This window comes from Haliaeetus albicilla, chromosome 17 (assembly GCF_947461875.1).
Source record: "Haliaeetus albicilla chromosome 17, bHalAlb1.1, whole genome shotgun sequence".
Classification (NCBI taxonomy): Eukaryota; Metazoa; Chordata; class Aves; order Accipitriformes; family Accipitridae; genus Haliaeetus; species Haliaeetus albicilla.
This window is the reverse complement of record NC_091499.1, coordinates 12,024,979-12,046,091: the sequence shown is the minus strand read 5'-3', so window position 1 is coordinate 12,046,091 and position 21,113 is coordinate 12,024,979. Positions and strand designations below refer to the sequence as shown.

Below are 21,113 nucleotides of genomic sequence, written 5' to 3'. Positions count from 1 at the left end.
TACACAACTTAAAATTTTTTACATGTATTATATGCCAGTTGTTTATTTGTAATATTCAGAGACATGCGCTATGGAGGAATTTTCCAAGTGTCTTCTGAAGATGATATCCTGACTTTTTCAGAGAAAAAATTAAGATTCTTTGATGTTATTTGGTTGGCAAATTTTTCTGGTTTGATAGAGCCTGTGTCAGCAAAAGGCACACCTATATCCAGTCTGTGGCAAGAGGAGTGTCCAGTGTTTTACACTTGTAAAACACTTTCATTTGAGTAAAAATAAATTGGTCACACGCATTTAAAGCATGGCATAGCCTGTACCAATTACTTAAAAACTGACATTGTTGACAAGTTTACTAGACAAGCCTGAGCAAGAGGGATGAACCCTAACTAGCGCAGAAAAGAACTGATATTGAAATTATACAGCATTGTCTGTTCTGTTGCTTTCTGTTGTATAGACTGAGGATCATTCATTTCCCAAAGGATTTTATATAGCATTTGGTCCAAATGTTTGTGTTTGTTGCTGAAAGCTGTGTTATGAAACTGATGATTCTTTTTAAATGAAAGTTGCATACAGAAAGATTTTTTTAAACAATCCAGAAATCCAGAACATAAAGATACTATAGATGTAGACTTTGCAGAGTCGCTTCTCTGTTGCAGTTTTTTACCAAGTGAATATTTAAACAGTGCCATCTAGTTATGTACTCTTGGTTAATGTGGAAGATATATCTCTATTATTGCTCAACATAAATTATTCCTTTGATTCACTAAATTTGAATTCGTATGAATTTCTTGCAAGCCATAAAGTGCATAGAAGATTTTTTTCTGACAGTAAAAGAGATGGATATGACAAAATGGCAAGAATGTGGTGATAATTTAAAGTTAATTCTTCTGATGTAATAGCTCCAGGATCACAATTTTTTTTAACTTAAAATTAACTTAAAAAAAAAAAAAAAAGGGTTTCTGAAGCTCTAAAACAGCAATTCTGTCACCGGAGAAGTTGGCAGTTTGTTTGGTTTTTTTGACAAAGCCTTATCCTGAAGTTTAATTACCAAGGGGACTTGCAAAGACAGAAATACAGAAGTTACGGAATGATAGTAGCAGTAAGAAAGGATGAGTTGGGGGAAGAAGTGGGGCGGAGGAAACCTTAGTTCTAGAGAGCTGCTTTCTCTACCCTTGTTTTAGATAATTGGTTATTTATTTACTGGTAGCTATGACAGCTTTCTACTTCAAGCTTGCTGTACTTAAAAAACAACAACAAAAACACCCCCTGCCCCGAACTCTGAGGTTCTGTAGATACCAACCAGTCTTCTATCAAAGGTAAGACCACTGATAAGCTTAGATGAAGGTGGGTTTTATTAAAAACTGATGAATGGAGAAAGGATAACGTATAGTGAGGAGAATAACCATTGTTTCAACTGCAGTGAAACAGACTAACTTAGATCTACAGAACTGGCTGGGATATTGGGACAGTTGCAGAAAATCTGTTCGTGCCATGTGTGCAAGCTTGAGAAAGTTGGGTAAGAAGTAATTTTGCAACTCTCACAAGCTCTCAAGTATGAGGTTGCACCCTCTTTCCTCACTCAGACTTCTTTAGCCTGGATGTCTTCATAACAACTTAATGAACAAGAATTCTCTAGCTTGTCTAAAAACCCTTCTTTCTGCATTCTGGTCCTAAGGAAAGCAATTCTCTTTTCCTTTGTTTTAGTTTTCAAATGTCAAATACAATAATTACATTTTATCTTGGCTTTGAGTGATTTATACCTCAATGAATGCCTGTTTGCTGTCTGTTAATAAATTTCCTTTGCCATAATAACAAGGTGGTGTTGAAAGTAGCTTCAAAAAAAGGAACGGCCTATTTAATTTTTAAACAGATACAGGATTTCTCTGAAGGAACAATTAAAACTTGATTTTGCAGCATTTGTATTAATTGTTGTCTGATAGATGACTGGTTCAGGAAAGTAACTGTGAGCATATAAAGTAAACTTAGAGTTAATTCTTTTTCTGTGCATTTTAAATCACTTATGGATAAGTCTTCTTCCAGTGTAAGTGCTGGATGTGAAAAATTAAAGCAATATTCTGAATTTGAAATTACATGTATTAGACAAAAAAAAGTAGAATTTTATGAACTGTCAAAATGATCACATTGTCACTAGTCTGTGCATGTAAAATGTAGCAGAGGAATGTTAATGTTACAGCCTAGCATCCAAAAGAAATGGAATTCCTTCAAAAAGAGTTGACCCCAGGGGCTGTGCATTACTTGTGCTGGGACAGGTAGATCCAGAGCACAGATCTGTAGTAGCTAAGTAAACGGAATAACTTTGACCACTCCTAAATTACACTTCTCTTAAGAAACCAGGTTGTAAAAGAAGATATGAAACACTTTGTTGTTGGGTTTCCTAGCTGGTGTAAATCTTGACGGCAGGGATGTGTTAAAATGTAGATTTCCCATCATCTGTTACAGGAATATGTGCTCTACCAGTTTGCCCTTTTCTTTCCTGTGTCTTCTCATCTTCTGTGATACTGTTCCCAGATAGACTAAAGTTTGTGTTCCTGCTAAAGTTTTATTTGTTCTCGTTTTCTTCTCTCACCTGTATTTGCATGTGAGTCTTTGGGTTGGTTTCCCAGTAAAGGTGATTATTTTATATTTGCTGTCAGTTGCTATGCCAAAGTGATTAAAGTCCTGGTTGAAATGCATAGGATTTCCATGAAGTAGCTGAAATTGCATTCCTGTATGCCGACTGATAAGTTTCTCTCTCTGATTGTCTGAAGATGTAGGTAAGACTGGGTATATAGGAAAAGGCAATAGCTTATGTTATTTTGTTATGCTTATCATATATATATTAAAAATAGCCACATTTTGAGACATGAAAGTCTTTCTTCATAGTCGAGATTAACTTGCATGCTCCAGTCCTTGTTTTTCCCAGCTATATCACTTAGTCTAAGAAAACATACTATTTTTTCGTAGAGACTTTGTCTTACCTTAAATCAGACCTGAATTAAGTTCACAGTGTTTTTAATGAACAATGTGAATATTTTTTTTTCTGTAATACCTGTAATTAATTACAGTTAGCTGTATTACCTAAAAAGGCTTATTATCCTTGCAGGTAGCTTATAATACCACCATGAGGATCTTCTACTTGCGAAATCAAAATATACTGAACCACGTTGCACTAATTTTTTTAGCAGGCTTTTTTTGGCAAGGGTAAATTATAGTCCAAAAGGACATGCAAAATTGCTTGCAGTAAGAAATTATGTCTTGGAAGCATATTGCAAAAAGGAAAAAAAACCCACCCTGCTTTACTGTACATTTGTTAATTAATAACTTAATAATTTATGTTACATAGATCTTCTCAGAAATAGATGAAAGAAGAGACAGAGCAGGTCATCCTGATACCAGTTAAATCAGTAGTTATCAGCCAAGGACTGGAAGTAACTAATTTTTTGTCCTATGCAGTTAGCATTTAATCATAATTGTGCTTTCACTTGTGCCCTACATAATAAAAATTCATCATTCAGGACAGTAAATGAAAAGATGCTCTCTTTCTGTAATAATAATATAGCAATTTTTATGAAGAATTCAATTATTTTTTTCCCACAGTGTATAAGAAAGATATATTTTTGCAAGTTACTCATCACCTGGGGCCTCTTAGAGAGTGTGTCACAAAATAGGTTAATAATTTCAAGCAAAGTCTGAAAAGCTGGCATTGGAAAAGAAGAGACTAGAAATACCGATAGTGTATGAAGAGCTAGCAAAATGGTTATATTGGACCAAAAATTTTGTAGAAGCAGCTCCCTAGAATGATGATGGTTCCCGGTCCTATTCCTCAGCCCTTGTGCAGGCAAGCAAGTGGGTCTGGCTGCATGGGACTTCTTGGGGTGTTGGTGAACTCGGATGTGACTGTACCCCAAGCGCCTGGGAAGAATGGAGCCTGGCTAGTGCCCCGTGTGCTTTTAGTAGCTGCATCAGGTTTGTGTTGCCGTGGACATCATGGCTGCTCAGGAGGGACTGCAACAGTAGTTCTCAACCTGGGAGCTGTTGCTTGTGAAGCAAACGCTGTGTGTGGAGGGGAGGCACCTCAGAAGGGTTTTTTGTTCCTAATCCGTTTGCTGGTTGTCCTCTGTTTCTTAGCACCGTCCAAGCTGCCATCAGCCAAGTGCGTTCCCGCTCCCCTCCTGGCCGGTCCAAGAAAAGTATGCTTCCCCTCTCTGCATTTGGGAATTGGGATGAATGGTGCTAAAGTTAGGAGAAAGAAGAAGGGGGAAGAGGGGTGATGTATTGGAGGGAAGTAGTCATCTTAAAAAGCCTGTACAAAACAAAACCAAGGGACAGCTGAATGTTAAAGTCAGAAGTAAAGGCAAGAAAGAGGAATGGAGAAAGGGATTACTGGAGGAGATGTGGCACTTCTGAAGTGAGGCAGAGCACCCTGATAGCAGAGCAGTGATTTCCCTTACAGAGAAAGGAGCCTTATGGGTAAGGTTATGGATTTTTTTTTTTTGAGCAGGCTAATACACCAGAAAGACAGGGCAGCTTTACTGCAAATGCCTTCTAGATTACAGGTGCAATAATCGGTATTACAGTGTTGGCAGTTGGTATTAAAAGGTAATAGTCCTTTCTTTTGTCACACTCAGGAAAGTACTTCAGCTGCATTTCTTAATACTTCAGAATGCAGAATACTTCATTCTGTGTTTATTAACTACCTGAATAATGTCTGTAAAAGAAATTTCATTTAAAAGTTCATATAATGAATGTGCTGAGGGACTTAATTTTATAATGAACTTAGAAGCTAAATCTTGCACCATCCGTGCAGGTTTCAGAAGTAAGAGGGAATCATTCAGTAGAGTTCATGAAGTCTCTGACAGCCTTCCTGTCTTATTTTGGGTGGTAGGTTTGTTCGTAGGAGATGGGTGTTCATGCATTCTGCTGGTGGCCCTTGTGTCTGAGTAGATGGCAGCTGGGTGGGTATCGCTCCTAATTCCAGACAAACAATTCGTTGTTTGTCACAGGCTTCACTTGAGGATTGCAATCTGCATAGTTCCCCAGGAACCAATACCAAAATGGTTTGTAGACTGTAATGCAATAATTTCTGTGGTTGTGCATGATTAATTAAGAAACTATTTATTTTTAATAAATCATTAAAGTGGTGTGGGGAAATGGGAAGAAAAAGAAATCTGTTGGAGTGGCCCACCATGCATATGGCTAAGAGTGCTCTTTTGTTATGCCTTCCCATGGAGGATCTTTTAGAAGAAGGTGGGAATTTTCATACTGATTATATCTCTGATCCATGTAGACAAGTGAATTTTATATACTTTACTGTTGTTAGTCTTCTAGATATTTTTATTATGCACCTGCATGTTCAGCTCCTGTTTCTCTTGCACACCAGGGCAGCGTCAATGAGCTCCAATCTAATTATGTGTTTTGTGGTGAAGTATTTATCAGATTTGAATTCTCCCTCAATCAGCATAATTCAATCACCCCTTGTTCTTTTGTTATGAGAAATGAAATATGGAACACCTGATCAATCTGTGGTTTGCCCTGCATTGTCAAAAGGATACTGGTACCAACTGATTTACTCAGGATGCCTTATGCTATGCTTCAGAGTGGTTTACAGTATTTTCTCTGAAAAGCTTTTGCATCCATAATTCATCAGATTTTTGATATATGGTAGAGTCACCTCCATGGGATACAGAAGTACCTTTTTCGTAATGCAGAGGAATTCTCTCTAAATTTGGCCAACCTGCAGAGTGGCCTGTTTTCTTTTACTTGGAGGTGTTAGCTGCCAAAGTCTGGGACCACCATGAGGTCCTGCCACCACTGGTGCGGCATGCAGGGCACTAGGAAAAGCAGAAAACTGTTGGAGCAGCTGTGCTGACAAATGAAGGGCAGAATGGGGGAGATTATAGCCAGATGAGACCACCCCATCACAGCTTTCCTGCCAATTCTTTGTCATGGTTTTTCAGCAGTAACAACCTGCGTTAAAATTGCTGAATATTTCAATTTCCAGCTCTGCTCTGATGATTTGGAATAGTTGTGCAGGACAGAAGTTTGGCTTTATTTTTTTTTTTATTTTAAAATAGAAAGACCAAAGACAAAGGAATGACAAAACCTCATGTGGACAGAAAGTTCAGTGAGCTTCACAGTCAAGCCTTTGAATGTTAGGAAATAGAGTTTTAGTTGCCAGGTTCCTATACATTATGATACATTCCTTAATTAAATGGATAAGTACCTTTCCCTAATTCATACACACAGGAGCACATACCTTTCCCTGCACAGGAGAGTAATGGTATGGTTGTAAGGGTGATTGTAGGTATGGCATCAGCTTCCTTTCAAAGTGATGAACTTTGTAATCTAGCTAAAGTTGCCAGCCTTTGCTTCATACTTGCTTCATCAGCAGACTTTCTCTGTTCATGACTTTTTCAGATTACTAATAAATATATTAAACAGTCTGTTACATAAATTGAATAGTCACTTGGCCTTTGCCAAGATGAAAACTGACCATTTATTCTGCCTGTCCAGTCTCTTAATCACGTTTGATCCATAACAGTAAGTAGCCTTTTCCATATAAAAGTACTTACTGCCTAGTTTCATTTTTTAAAAAATAAATTACTGTGGAAGACTGTAACAGAAGCCTTTTGGCAGTCTGAATCGATTATGTCAGTGTGGTGCCTCTCCTGTCCCCCACTCCTTGTTAAGCACTCTTTCATTAAAATGATCAAAAGAGAGGCAGATGCAGCCACAGTGTGAATGCAGGGGATGTGCAACCTCCTAAGTAGCACTGCCATGTGTGGCCAAGGTGGGCATGCTGAACAATGCTGTGCTAAGGGGTAGGACTCCAAGAAGTTTGCGGGAAATTACCCTATTTGGGTGTTAAAGGTTGACATGGCGTTTTTTAATAGCCATTCAGACCCTCCATATTGAGAAACATCAGAAATCTTGGATATGTTGCATCAGGGTTTGGTGATTTATTTCACCTTAATTATGAATATATCCCCAGAGCTTTTCTTTTAGTACCTCTATTTCTGCAGGCATTTCATTTTGGTAACTGAAAATAAGTGTTCCTGACTAGGTACCTTTATTTTTTAAGTAGGTACAAACAAATCCATTAGTTTTTCAGCAGTCTCCCTGTCTTCCTTAGTTGCTCCTTGTATTTCCACATAATCAAGTGAATCTACTGAATTTTTTTTACCAGTTTTGTACTTGAATATACTTGAGGTTTTTTGCCATTATCTCATTTATTTCTTCTATATCTTATTTGCTGTTAGAAATCTGCTTTTCCTAAGTAGCTCCCAAGACACTTATAATGTCTTTGTTTTGACTTTAAAATATCTGTAATTAGACTTATTTTATTGAAGTCTCCTGGTGTAAAGCTTCACATTGTGGTGTCAATTCTTCACTTAATTCTGGATGTTGAATTTGCTAGTATTGTGGTCTCTGTTATATTTTAAAAGGTGGCCAAGGTGAAAGGACCCTTACGGGGTCCTAGACTAGAACGTGGATTTACAGTGAGCCCGCTGGAGGGCTGTGTGAGTGCTCTTGCTTTGTCATATGTGGATAAACCTGGGCAGAGTTGCAGCACAGCCTGTGTCAGGCAGGTCTTTTAGCAAACTGGGACTTGTTCCTAACTCCTGGCCTATATTTCAGTGAGATGAAAGGGATGATATTCAGAAAGAAAAATTGACGTTTACTATCAGAGATAGATTCTAATAGTGAAATCTCTCAGACTATGTAATAGTCTCCCAAAGGAAAAGGCAAGCAGCCTCATTTTTCAGGTAATTTATGGCCAGCCTGGCCAAATTGCTCATTACGCTACAGGGAATAATATTCCACTGGTGGAGGAATGGGCATGATTATTTAATGGGTACTTTTTGTTTCTACTTACTTTTCCTTTCTACTTTTTATGGATAAGCTATATGTAAATGTAGTCAAAATGCTTCTTTATGTGATTTGCTTGTAAGGCAAAGCCTGGACAAACATGACAATATTATCAGTGCTAGACATAGATGCAGCAAACAAAAGGAAGTGCTTTTGGGAACATCTGATGTTGTTATTTTATTTATAAAGTGCAAGAATGTTTCTTAAAAAATCTTCCTGGCTCTAGGAAAGCATTCGTGTACACCCCCCCCCCAAAAAAAAACCCCAAACCCAAACCAGCAGCCGAACACCTGTTCAAAAATAATGCAAATTAAACCCTCCTAACTCAAAGTAAACCTTGATATTGGTCAGTTCATTCTTTTTGACCATGATCTAGAATCACTTGCAGACCATTACGTCAAATATGAGGTCACTTCGTTTTGCAGTTTTGAGCTCTGTAAATGTAATTTCTATTGTGTTTGGGATATAACAGTGGTAACGTTATTCAGTGGAAGTATGTCTTTCAGGGATCAGTTACTTCCTAGATTCCCATTATGAATAGCCAGTGACAGTGATTTACTGTAGGGAGTGAGGTAGTTCAGTGAAAACTTTCAAGTATTGCGCATAGAAACTTTTACCATGAAGGGCAATTAGCACATAACATTGATATTTTTGCCTGAGTTGCATGTGTTTCAGAAAGCAGCATGCTTATTAATACGACTAATAACACACACTGTTGGAGTACTCTTGTGGGAAGGCTGAGGGTGTTAAATTCAAGTCTGCAGTTTGTGCTATCCACTGCATTTTTCCCCATGAATATTACTTAGAATACAGTTTTGTGTTAATTGCTGTCACCATTAACTTGGCTTGGGATATTCTGCAAATTCAGAATTCAATGAATGAAAAGGTCGTGCTTACATTTCTGTGGGTTTTTTATTGCAGAGATACATTTAGCATTGTAAAATTTACAGTCTCTTTTTTAACGCTTGATTGTATCCCTTCCCAACCTTCCCTCCTTGCCTTGAGTTCAAAGCCAGGTTTTTTTGCATCTTTACTATGTAACCAGCCATGCATAGTATCTCTTCCAGTTCCCTCATAGCTTTTTTCAGTTTGTGCTCTAATTTGAGGAAGAATGTCCTAAATCAGATACATGGTCTATTTGCCTACTGTTTACCATGGTGATTATACTAGAATAGCTTTTATTTGTCCATGAAAAAAAGTTTTCTTGACTGATGATTAAAAAATTTTGTTATAATATTTTCATAGACTGCAAAGTGGTTTGATAAATGTGCTGTAGAAAGCAGGAGAGAGCTCTTCTGTCTTGCCTATGAAGCTCCTGCTTTACTACTGTTAGTATTCTGTGTGCAAGGTTCACTACTGCTTCTGTGAACTCACAGGTTCTTTGGCTCTTTATACTTTTAGAACGAAATGAAATGCATGTTGTTTGCAGACCATATATGCATGTCAGTTTAAGTTCACAAGATTATCTGTGCACTGGTATTAACCTTTTCCAGAACTTGTATCCTTTTATATACTTTTATGTTTTATAATACCTAGTGTAATATTTTCACTATCTTACTCTTAGTCTGTGAAATAAATTAATGAAATAATTAATGATCTTGAAAAACAAAAATTGAATGTAGGAAGTTAATTCTTTTGACCCTAACAGCAATTTTATAATTCTCTATTTATGCTTTTCTGATTTTCTTCTTGCTTTTTCTTTCAATTTCATATTCCTAGAAAATACATAATTAGAGTAGAAAAGCAATGGGGAGCAATTATCATAAGCAAGAAGCAAAATATAATTGTAGTGTCACTGTAGTAGAATCCAAGTTATGGTTCAAGAGACTACTTAAGAAAATGCTTCTCTTCCCATGGTTAAGATATTGCAGCACAGTGTACAGTGTTCCCTCACAGTTTAAGTGAACACAGGGTAAATACAGAATATTTATTATATTCTTCAGAGGACAGCAGCAGCAGCATGTGAATATGGGGTCATTTCTGTTGTGCCATGATGCTTGCTTTGTGCTCACGTCATCGTGCAATAATGACATACTGGGATAATTTCTTTGCATAATGGAATATAAACTTTGTAAAATTATGTATAAAAGTTACCTTTATCTTCAAAGGCATATGTGAAAACTGTTTAAATAATGTTTGAAAATACAGGTATTGAACTTACAAAGATGTTGCTTCCATTCTTGGGGCTGCTGTTCTTCCATGTTTGTAACTGGTAAGTCATTTCTGCCTAAAATGTGCAAATGCATTCAGAGCGATTTTTAGAGACAGTAAAAAGCACTTATAGAGCATACCAGTGGAATTCTTTGTATGTGCTTATCACACAAAAAGTATATTTTAAAATGAAGTGTAAAAACATTCAGACCATAACTAATATTAATCCCTATTATATAGTTATTTTAAATATGGGAGTTTGGAATGTGAGTGTGGTCACAGCAATTTTCCAAAAATTTTATCTGACTGTCCAATTTGTATTTTAAGCAGGTTGTTTTCCATTTTTGGCCTTAATAGTCCACTAATGCACATGCTGAGATGTTCTTATCAATAAAGATACGGATGTGCAGAAGGGTCAGTAGCCCCACTGAGCGTCAGGATTGTTTTTTCTTTCAGTTTTGTTTCACATCTATTCCACTCTTGATATGTGTCTTCTCAGCATTGAAATCTTTTCACCAGCAACCTCTGCGAAGACTGCAAATGTCTTTCCGCAGCATATGAAGGATGAGGTTGTTAGATCAGATCCCAGCCTCATTGTAGCTATTTGTTGCTGCTTCTGACTGTAAAATGGAAGTAGTCCATGCATCTTAATCCCGTTGTCTCATCAGTGGAATTGGTATTCCTGTTTAATCATTCTGCTAAGGTGAAATCCCTTCCATGCAGACACCAAGGGCATTTCAGGTATTGGTCCACCATTCAGATCAACCAGAAAAAACCCTGTCCGATCTGGAGAGAGTCCTTTCAGGTAGGAGAACAGATCCCGCAGCAGGAGCTGCCCCTTTTCCTTTGTTGAAAGCAGTCAATTCCATCTACACCATCATTAGAAGTACAGACAGATACGCATAGCTGTTAGGCTGAGTTTTGGAAGTTTCTGCAGTCATGGATGCACTCAAATACTTTTCTGGTTATGCAATGTAACAACAAAGTCTTGTTACATCTAACAAAGTTTTGGTGGCAGGCTGTAGCACTTAGCGAGCTCTTTAAACACAAACTCATCTAGAGTCTGGCTTTTTGGTGATTGGAAGAGCTAGTGAAAGAAACAGGCACCAGTCAAGAATAAAACCAGAAATACCGAATCTAGTGAGTCAGCTTATGTGGAGCGATGAACTATTCTTCAACCACAATGTATGTCAAGATAAATTTTAGGATTGCCTTATATAGATACTGAAAGATCCTATTTGATAAATTGTCATCAGTTCTGGGATTTTGGTGAGTGTTCTTGTGGAAATTTAAGGAAGAAGTTACACATTCTGTTCCAGAGGGTTAGTGAATAACTGAAGCGTTGCTGTAGGCAGCTCTGCATGCCTCCCACTGCCTATAAAAAACCAGACAACTCAAGCCCATATGCCTGTTCATTGGTCATCATTTTCCTTCGACACATTCCACCTTTCCAATGCCATTTTCCTTACCTCTTTTCAGCCCTTCTGCTGCACACATTGCGTTTTTTCACTCCATACTCCCTGCTTTCCAAGCCTGTCCGACCTCTGTGCTGTTGCCTAGAGCTGCAAGTCTCAGTCTGTGTTCCTGCACGATATGCCACCGGTCTTGCAACAGAGCAAGCGCAGGAGCTGCTGCCTCGCACAGGAGCAAGTTACCGCGTTCGGCTAATCTGCAGTAACTTGCTCCTGTGAGAGGCGGCGGCTCCTGGCTCCACCCTGCTCCTTTATTTCTCTGCATGCTCCTTTCTGGAAACCTCCTTCCGTAGTCTGCACAGCAGCACTAGGATCCGTATAGCCAACTGGTTTGCGTATGAACTGTTCAGAAGTTATGTTTTCAGCTCCACAGTTTGCACGGCCCTGTTTGATAGCCCGAGCGGACTTGCAAGGCAGCCCTTGGAGTCTGAAGGGGTCGGCGTTTGGGGTTCAGGTCAAGCTGAAGTGGCGTCCTCAAGGTGTACCTCCCAGCAAGATACAGAAGAAGTATTTGATGCCTGCTGTCTGCCCTCACAAAGTACTATGTAACGGCTGGACCGTTGGTGTGTCGGTGAGCTGTGCCTGAATCTTTGCTGAGAATATCTTGAAATACTCACCTGCATCTTAGCAGACAGCTCTTAGTGAGTTACCGGGAACAGACCACGTGTAGAGAAGAGGAAACGATCAGGCTTCTTCGAAATGTGCCGCCCTCATAAAGGCCATGGCCAAGGGTCGCTCCACTTCCATGGCCGAAGGCGGTAGGAAGGGGGCAATGGTACTGGGACTGTCCTAGCGCCCACAGCAAGGTCAGCTGTGCTGGGGGAGGGTGAGCTCTGTGGTACATCAACCTCTGCTGCTCCCGTAGCCCTAATCCGCCCGTCTTCTGCAGCCCAGAGCTCTGCCCCAATGCTTTCCAACCCAGAGGGCTGCTTTGTCGCTCCTTTATACCGCTCTCATCCCTCTTGTGTTCCACGTTCCCTGCCATCTCACGCTGCCTTATTCCAAGTTTCCTTTCACCCAAGCTCTTAATCCTGTCTTGTATTTATTTGCATTTACCCCCCTCACACCACATTTTTTGGATCGCTGTGCCTGACTGTGCCCACTCCTACAGTCAGCTTCCCCCACAAGCAGCAGTGCCTGGCTCCTGCAGCTCGGATTTTGAAAACATTCGGTACATTTTACATCCCAGAAAAGGCCAAATCTAGGATTCCGAAGGCAGAAAATAGGGGATTTGGTAGTAACTGTATGGCAGCATTTTCTTGGTACTGGAAAGGCCTTTAACACCTTGACACTATATTGGCAAAAGTCAGGAATGGTTTGTCCTGACAATTTTGGGTTTTTTATGCTGTTTGCACGGAACACAAAAATACAGCCTGAATAGGCACATCGGGCTAGAATTCTGCTCACTTGGGTGTATAGGACAGGAGTGTGGGGAGTGTAGTGTTATGTATGGACAGCACATCTTAAAGAACCGCTGCTTATTGGAGTGAGGTTTCTTTCCTTCTACTTACAGAAAAAAATGGGAGTTGTGTTGATAATGTATTAAATGGAAGAGACTACAAATAAAATACTCAGCAATCTGTAAGCTAATATGATTAGTTGGGGCAACTTTGTATATTGCTACATATTTTCAAGTAAAAGTAAATATATGTATTGGAGTGCCAGTAGGTATTTGCATTTTTGACGATTGTTTCTCATAATTTTAAGGTAATTATTTGAACGTGAAATTCAAAGATGATAATTGCGCTGTGAAACTGTCACCAGTGTTTCAGAGGCTGGTATTGATTTTGGCCAATTACAGGTGATGTCCAGCCATTAGCAGGGTTAGGTGTTGAGTACTGCTGACGGTGTTTTGAGAATAGAACTGTGCAAATGTGAAATTAGCTAAGAAATAGAAGACTGACATTTTAAAAGAGTGCATTGGCATAGGGAAACATAGAAGTGCTTATAAATGAACCTGCCTACCATTGGAAAGTCTTCAAAGGCAAAGGGTAGTTAGTTGAGAGCATTGGGAAAGAATATTTGTATCAATTTGGACATGTTGAAGTTTATGGTATAAAGTTAATTGTAAGTACTTAAAAATGCAGCCTGGTGTTGTGGTAAAGAGCTACAAGAATGGCTGTGTAGAATTTGAACTTTCTGATTGGTGAGGAGTACCTCTTAATGTTAATTTAGAGGTCAGTCATGCTGAGTTCCTGTGGGTGAGATGGAGATTGGCATATACTCCTCTGTCTCACCCTTCTCCTTGATGGCACACGTTTTTTTGATACGGCCACTGGTGGCTGCTGAGGGAGCAGAACCACTCTTGCAGTAGCTTGGCCTATCCAGAGCCTCAGCGGTGACTCTCGCCACAGTCTGCTTACCTCTCCAGACTCTTCTGTGTGAGCTCAGTCTCTGAAATATGGAGATAATGCTGATAAGAAAGACCCTGAAATAAAAGAGTTTATGTTAGTCATGAGATTCAGAGTTTTTTAATTGCTCAGACCATTTAGGGGCGGAAAGACAAAGTGTTTCAGGACATTAAATTATGATCATATTGGGATGCTTATTTCAACCTCAATGAGTGCTTATATGGAAAACTGACTGGTTTTGCATGTTGGTGATATAATTTGAACTTCAGAACTTGAGAGGAATGTGAAAACTAGAGAAACAAAGAATGCAACCTTTTCTTTAAGCAGGGGAAAGTTACAAATAACTTTCTATTCCCTAAAAATTTTGCTACTACTGCATCGAATTAACATTGCCTTTTTGAAGTGCCATGTGAATACAAATAAAAAATTATAAGTAAAATACTTTTCAGCCAAGGCAGTGAATAAATAGTAATAAGCGTGTACTGTGTCAATATCAGTCTTACTAAGGAAGCCAATTCTTGCAGTTCATTTGCAGGTTTTGGGTGTACATCAGTGATAGCAAGTTAAATGGTGTAGGCAGCTGTGTGGTCTTCTGGAAAGACCAGTCTTAAGGTTCCCTAGGTGTTTGCTACTTCTAACTTAAGCCATCCTAAAGACTCAGACTTTTAATGGTCCTGCATTTCTATCTGGTAAAGAAAACAATGTGAAGACTAACCACGTGGGAATAATCACACTGTATGTCTTCTCTATTTTTAGGTCCCTTACTAGAAATACAGCTGGTGGATTTTATTTTTTCCTTTTCTGCCTTACAAAAATTATGTGCAGTTCTTTTTAAGAATACTTTTTTTGCTTTAAGGTGCTCTCTCTCAAATATGGTGACATACCCTGAATCCTTTTTTACAGATTCTCTTTTAACTTTTTTCACTAATTACTTCCCATATGTTTCTTTTCATTTAGAAAACGCTTAAATATTTTCCAAGTTTGCTTTATAGTCCTGGGAGAAGGTTTGATCAATATGCTGGCTTCTCCAACTCCAGACACCTGAGTTCTGAAAAAATTTAACTCGTTGTGACTGCATATGAGTTTGATATGCTTATCCTGACTTCCATATACTGCAGAACCAGTGCGAAACAGTACAGTCTTCCCAACGGAGTCCAGCACACTGATGGGCAAAGGGAGGAAGCTACTTGCCTGTCCAGGCTGTGACTAATTTGCTCTGATCCTTACTGGTCTTTCCTTCCTTTGGGTATTTCTGTCACTGCCCAGGAAATTTCTGTATACCATATCTAATTACAGAAGGATTTTTTGAAGCCGATACACAGTTCGACACCACTTCTTTCTTACTTAACTGTTTTATACATATGAATGTTTCGACTTTGTCATTTTGCTGAGTTCCACCAATTACTGCTGCTGGTGAACCAGTTTAAGGTCATATATATCATATCGTTGTCAGAACTGGGAAGAATCAAAATCATACTAAGATGTGTACATTCTGTGGGGTCAAAACGATTTACTGCCATCTAAGTTCCTGCTTTCTTTTGTTTATGAAAACAGGCCTGGTGATGGTAAGAAATTAGTTGAAAATCACAGCTGGTTTATATATAGAAAAAAATATATAACTCGGTATGAATTAAAAGTATATATATGCTTAAAAACATAAGACTGAGAGACACCTCAGTGTCAGACTTAAGCAGAATAATGCCTGCATTCGTGCTTATTTCTGGTTATTAAATTTAATTCATATGTGAGGCCTTATTACTAAAGGGAATGAGATGTAAAATTGAAAGAAAATATAAAATAGCAAACACTTAATGAAAACTTGGAGCTACCAAAGAGTATGGTGGGTTTTGAACATCCGTTTTAATCAAAACCGAAACTCTTTCAGGGGTTTGTCATCCAAAAGTTCTTATTATGGGGGCGCCTGTATTTCAGGGTAATGCTTTTGGAGCCTGTAGAGTAGAGGGAATGACCGCTCTGCTGCTGCTTAGGAAGAGGAACATCGTGATTGTCCAGTTTGAACAGTACAGTGCTCTCCTACCCGTTTTGCTGGCCAGTGATGTTCTTGTCTGCCTGTTCATAGCAGCAGCACCCTAATGCTCCTTTGGGATTTGGAGTTTGTGTAGTAATAACATTGACTTGCACAGTATCTGCAGAAATCAAACTAACTCGTTTCCAGAAGTACCAGCAGCTGTTTGAGTCAACTTACCCACTGTCCCTCTGGATCTTGGTGCTGTATGCAGTGACTTTATAAAGAGTTGAAGAGAACAGCAGGCACAAACTGCATCTGGGGCTCTTTTTATGTTGGAAGCCATTAGACAGTATTGCAGAGATTCTCTGTTATTTCTCTACTTGTATGATGTCATTTTTGTATTACTTGTGCGTACTTTTATTTGCTGTAATCTGTTTTAACTCTTAGGCCTGCTGCTGTGAATGTGTGTTTACTAGTCTTTTCTCTTGCTGTCCCTTTGTCTCTGATGGTCTCTTAATAAATAGAAAAGGCACATACCTGCTGTTCTTCCATGTTACTGAGTGACATCCATCACAAAGAAGCCTGTGCAATGATTTTGTTGAAGAGGTGCTTGCACCGTAAACAGAAATTACCAATGTGCATTCATCTTTAATGCACATCTTTTCTTTTTTGTAGTAGTTAAATAGAATTGTGTAATCAGATTTGCAAAGGTAGCTCTTGCTATTGTAATGAAGCTTGTTACCCTCCTAGGGTTCAGTAACAACTATTGGACATGCAAAAAAACTTACAGATGTAAAGTGATATCTCAAAAGATTTTTTTCATTTTTTTTAGGCTACTCACCCAGAATGTTGGTCTTCTTTATGTTGGAAACTTTGACAGACCTTTTGCACAAATTAAGGTACGATCAATAAGCTGGGGGGGATGTGGCTATTTAAATTATTTCACTTCTGTATGATTTAAGTCTTGATTTAGAGAACTTCAAGTTATCAGTACAGCGTCAGGAAAAATAACAGAAAATAGTGCTACTGTGGTGATACCATATTCTGGGTTTGCTCCTAGTTACATCTGTGTACTTAACTTGTCAAAGAAGTTTAGTTTTTCCTATCATCCTTTGATTAATTTGGACTCTGGTTTATCCTTTGATTAATTTGGACTCTGGTTTAATTATCAGAAGGAAAATTTTCTTTTTAGGTTACCTTGTCAGTGACATTTCAAAACAAAGCCACTTTTGGAACTCTGTAATTCTTTAAGTGATCCTTGTCAGGGAAGACACTGCAGTAAAAAGCACAGATTGTTTTCCCAGTATTATTAGATTTATTATGAAAGACTCATACAATTGGTGGAAAATGATTTGTCTTTTATGACTTATTGTTTCTTTTCTTTCAGTTGAACTGTAATAGTTTCATGTTTCTAATTGCCAGTTGCTAATTAGTTATTGTCATGTCACTTGCAAACAAAAATGTTTTGCAAGAATATATAGACTGATTTTGATGAGTTTCACTGGGTTTTTTCGTAGGACAAAGAGGGGGAGGCATTAGCGTGTCAGCCATTACACTGGGATGTGGAAATGTGGTATCTGTTTTAGAATGCTGAAGTGTTCCCATGTCCCAGATGATACCTGTAATTACTACATATTCTGCACTCTTGGCAGCATTGTTCCCTCCATCGTGTGCACACGCTTGTGCCTCTCAGAATTTTAAAAGCCTTGGTTTTGTTTTACATCAAAATGAAACTTAATTTCTAAAACTCAGATGTGTTCCTTTGCCATCCCTAATTACATTACTGAAGAACAGTATGCCCAACCATATCTAGCAAATACTTGCTTTTTGTAGCTTAAACCTTAGTACTGTTTTAAAATTACGTTAAAATAACAGATGCATGCTTTTCCTCTTCCCTCTTCCTTTTCTCTCTCTCCCCAATTCCTATATGTGTATTATTCAGTTTGGCTAATAATCAAACAATTTAAATGTGTCTTACATGAAATGTCTTGCCAGAAGTTTCATCACAAATAAGCTTGTATGTTTTTGGTGATAACTCTTCAGAATAGCGCTTGTTTAAGTGCTTTATAAAAGTTCCCACACACTGTTCTCCCCTTCCAGTCGAGGCCCTATTCCCACCCTCACCTGCCCTATCCACTTCTAATAATAAGCAGCAAAATGGGGAGGTTTTCCCCATGGCTGGGAAGTGTTTGTAAGTTCACTGAGAGAGAAGAGGCGTATGCTGCACTTGTTTCCAGCCGCTTGTGATCAGCAGTGGTACTTCTCCCGTCACTTGCGGCCAGGGAGAGGTCCTTCTGCTCACAGGACAGCTGCAAAGCAGATGCTGTGCAGGATCAAAGTGCAAGACTGAGTATCATATCGCTAGCAAATGCTTAGGGAAAGAGTGCAAAAACAGGATAAATACAAAGTACGCAGCCAGTTTCCTGCAGTTTGCATGCAGGGCCTTCTCTGCTGGAAGTTGTATCTGCATCCTGGTGCTTAATAGACTCAGTTGGACCTTCTTCCCCGAATGTGCCTAAGGGATTTTCCACTAAATTTTCAACATACAGAGCCATACTATCACTGTGAGTTAAGGTAGTATTTTATTTCTTTTAAATCTGTTGCCTGATAATTCATTTTGGTTCAGCCTAGGCCTTATGTCAGGAGAAATGGTAAGCAGTCATTCTCTATTCCTGACATTATCTTCTCTTCCATATTACCCCAATCTTGCATTTTCTAGGCTACAAAAACTATCTATTCACTTACTCCCTGCATCCAACCATTCAGTATCTCCAATCAACACCATTTCTGTTCTTTGTACCCTTCTGTATTTCTACTATTGCCTTTTTTTAAGGTAGGAAATGGCACAATATTCAACATATGAGCACAATAATATTTTCTGTTCTGCTTGCTGTTCTTACCTTATATATGGTACAATGCTTGATAAATATCTGACATACGTTTAATTTGAGTAGGTTGTTGTTAGACTTTCTGGTAATATATCGCTGGTGTAGTCTCATCCTAAATGTTGTGTTTGCCACAGAACAGGTAATGTGGACATTCAAAATAACTTTCAGTTATTACCTAGGAAGAACAAAGCTTATTATCCACTAAATTACTGTAGATTACGTAGACATGTTTGAATAATCCTGAAATGATAAGCTAATTTGTCTCAGGATCATCTCTTCTGTGGCTTGTATTATTAGCTGCAATTGGGAAATGGCGTGCAGTTAACAAAAACAATACGCTTTTTTAATTGAGCTCCCATCTGATTGCTTGGAGGTTCTAGAAGGATGTTGACTGCATGACAGCAGGAGGAATTGGTATAGAGTGATGGGGTTACACCCTCTTAGAGATCTTCAGCTCCAAAAATGGGGAGTAATAATTCACCTGAAGAGTTGGTGCTGCAAAAAGAAATGTATGTACTCTGGACATATACAGTGGTCTTATGTAACTGTTAATACAAGTTTCTTTCATTCTTCCCCCAGCAGTTCTTCAGGTCTTTCCTACGCAGTTGCTAATGATTCCACCAGTTAAAAGACCTGTGAACCACACTTGATCCTGGAATAAGGCAGAGTCTTTGTAATCTTTTAGTTCAGATGGGCTTTTGCTCACCGTGTGATGGATTGGTCTCTCTCGTTATATAAATTACCCACTCACGTTCATTTGCGAACACCCCAAGTATTATATATTCTATTAAGATATGGCATTTCTTACCAAACGTGCATTAAGGAATGCCCCAAACCACTACACTCCTCTGTCAGTGTGGATTTATTACTCGAAGTGAACCATTATACAGCAGTACTTCCAATGCATTTTAGTGCACTTTCAGTTGGACAAATAGGAATGTTACCAGGCCTTTGAAATATTCATAGTAAACATATAAACTGCCATGCTAGTACTCATAAATTCATGTTTCAATTTGTGTGCATTTACAAAACTGCAAAGAGAGAAACTCCTTGTCAAAGTATCCCTTCCCAAAAACAAACAAGCTTGATTTTCCAGAACTGTGCAGGAGATAATTGCACCAGGGTCTTTGATGATGAAGACTGTAGATGGCAAGTCTGGGAAGAGATTTTGAAATACTATCGTCTCTTCTAGGATGATTTTTCTCTGTCTTTCTCATATGCAATAATTCATTAATATTTATATATATATTAATATTTATAATGTTTCTGAGACATAGATGAACTGGTAAGATTAACCAAAATTACCTGATTTTTTTCTTCCTCCTGACTTGCTTTCAGTGGTATCAGCGGTAGTGCTTGATAGATGTTTGATCTCTGTACTTCATTATATAAAAGAAATGTGAAGCATTCACTCCTCAAGCATTTGAATCCTGTATCTGGTAGCAGACAGATTAGAAGAAATGGAAAAAAGTATTTTCCTGGCTAGAGGGATCTGCCTAGAATTTTTGCTTTCCAGTAATGTGCCAGTTCATAGATACTGCAAGATTTTGTATGTTGCTGCTTTGAACAGAGTTCATGATACAGAACTTTTAAGTTATCACATAGTGGGTTTGTATTTGGTTTTGATAGCTTTCTACTAGGGTATGTTCAGTGAGTTTCAGTAAGTTTGATGGCTTATAAAAATGATGGCTATTTCAGTTAGCTGATGAGGGTACTAAATTAATTAATGATTTGAATGTCAAATTTGCTGTGGCAGTGAATTCTCATTTTATTTCCAGGGGACTGTTCTTTAAGGTTATATTGAAGGAATCAATTTCATAGAGGGTAGTTCCTCTTAATAATTTTATTTTGTTTCTAAATGAAATTATTCTAAATTAGTGTTTAATTCTAGTGTCTGTTCAAAGGTGTTGTAGAACAGTTTCACCATAAATGCTTACTGTTTGTATCTTTTCCCACTTAAATAGCTATGTTAGTAGTAGTAGCTACTGTCACATACTTCTGTGTTCATTCAAAGAACTTTGGAGCAATTCAATAATTTGCAGCTTTCTTTGGATCTTAAGTGGTTGTCTTTATTAGTATCTCTTGGAAACTGGATGAAACAAAAAAGGTTTCTGTAAGTGACAATTTTGATCAGCAAGGTAAAGCATTGACATCAGTTGGAATTAACTGGTGAGCTTTCTTAAATCTATTTACATTAAATATTGTTAGAATTCTTTTACTAACAATGAAGCTATTAACACAAAATATTTATCATAGAAATTTTATGTTTATTAAAAGTAACTAAATCCATTGTCCCAACATACTTAATAGTCACCTGATGGAAAGGTATGTTACAGGGTTTTTAACCTGTTTACAGAACAGAAGTCTTCATAAACATATATGACACGTTGTTTTTGAAATAGAGATTTGATCAATG

The 21,113-nt window shown here is 38.2% G+C and overlaps 1 protein-coding gene across 2 annotated transcripts in view; it reads left to right on the top strand.

Moving 5' to 3' along the window:
* The window catches only part of RNGTT (RNA guanylyltransferase and 5'-phosphatase), a 186,455-nt gene that overhangs the window by 136,202 nt on the left and 29,140 nt on the right, over window positions 1–21,113 (top strand). For both annotated transcript variants that reach the window (XM_069804842.1, XM_069804843.1), the window contains exon 14: window positions 16,642–16,708. In XM_069804842.1, the coding sequence (XP_069660943.1) occupies window positions 16,642–16,708 (67 nt within the window). The remainder of the gene's footprint in view (window positions 1–16,641; window positions 16,709–21,113) is intronic.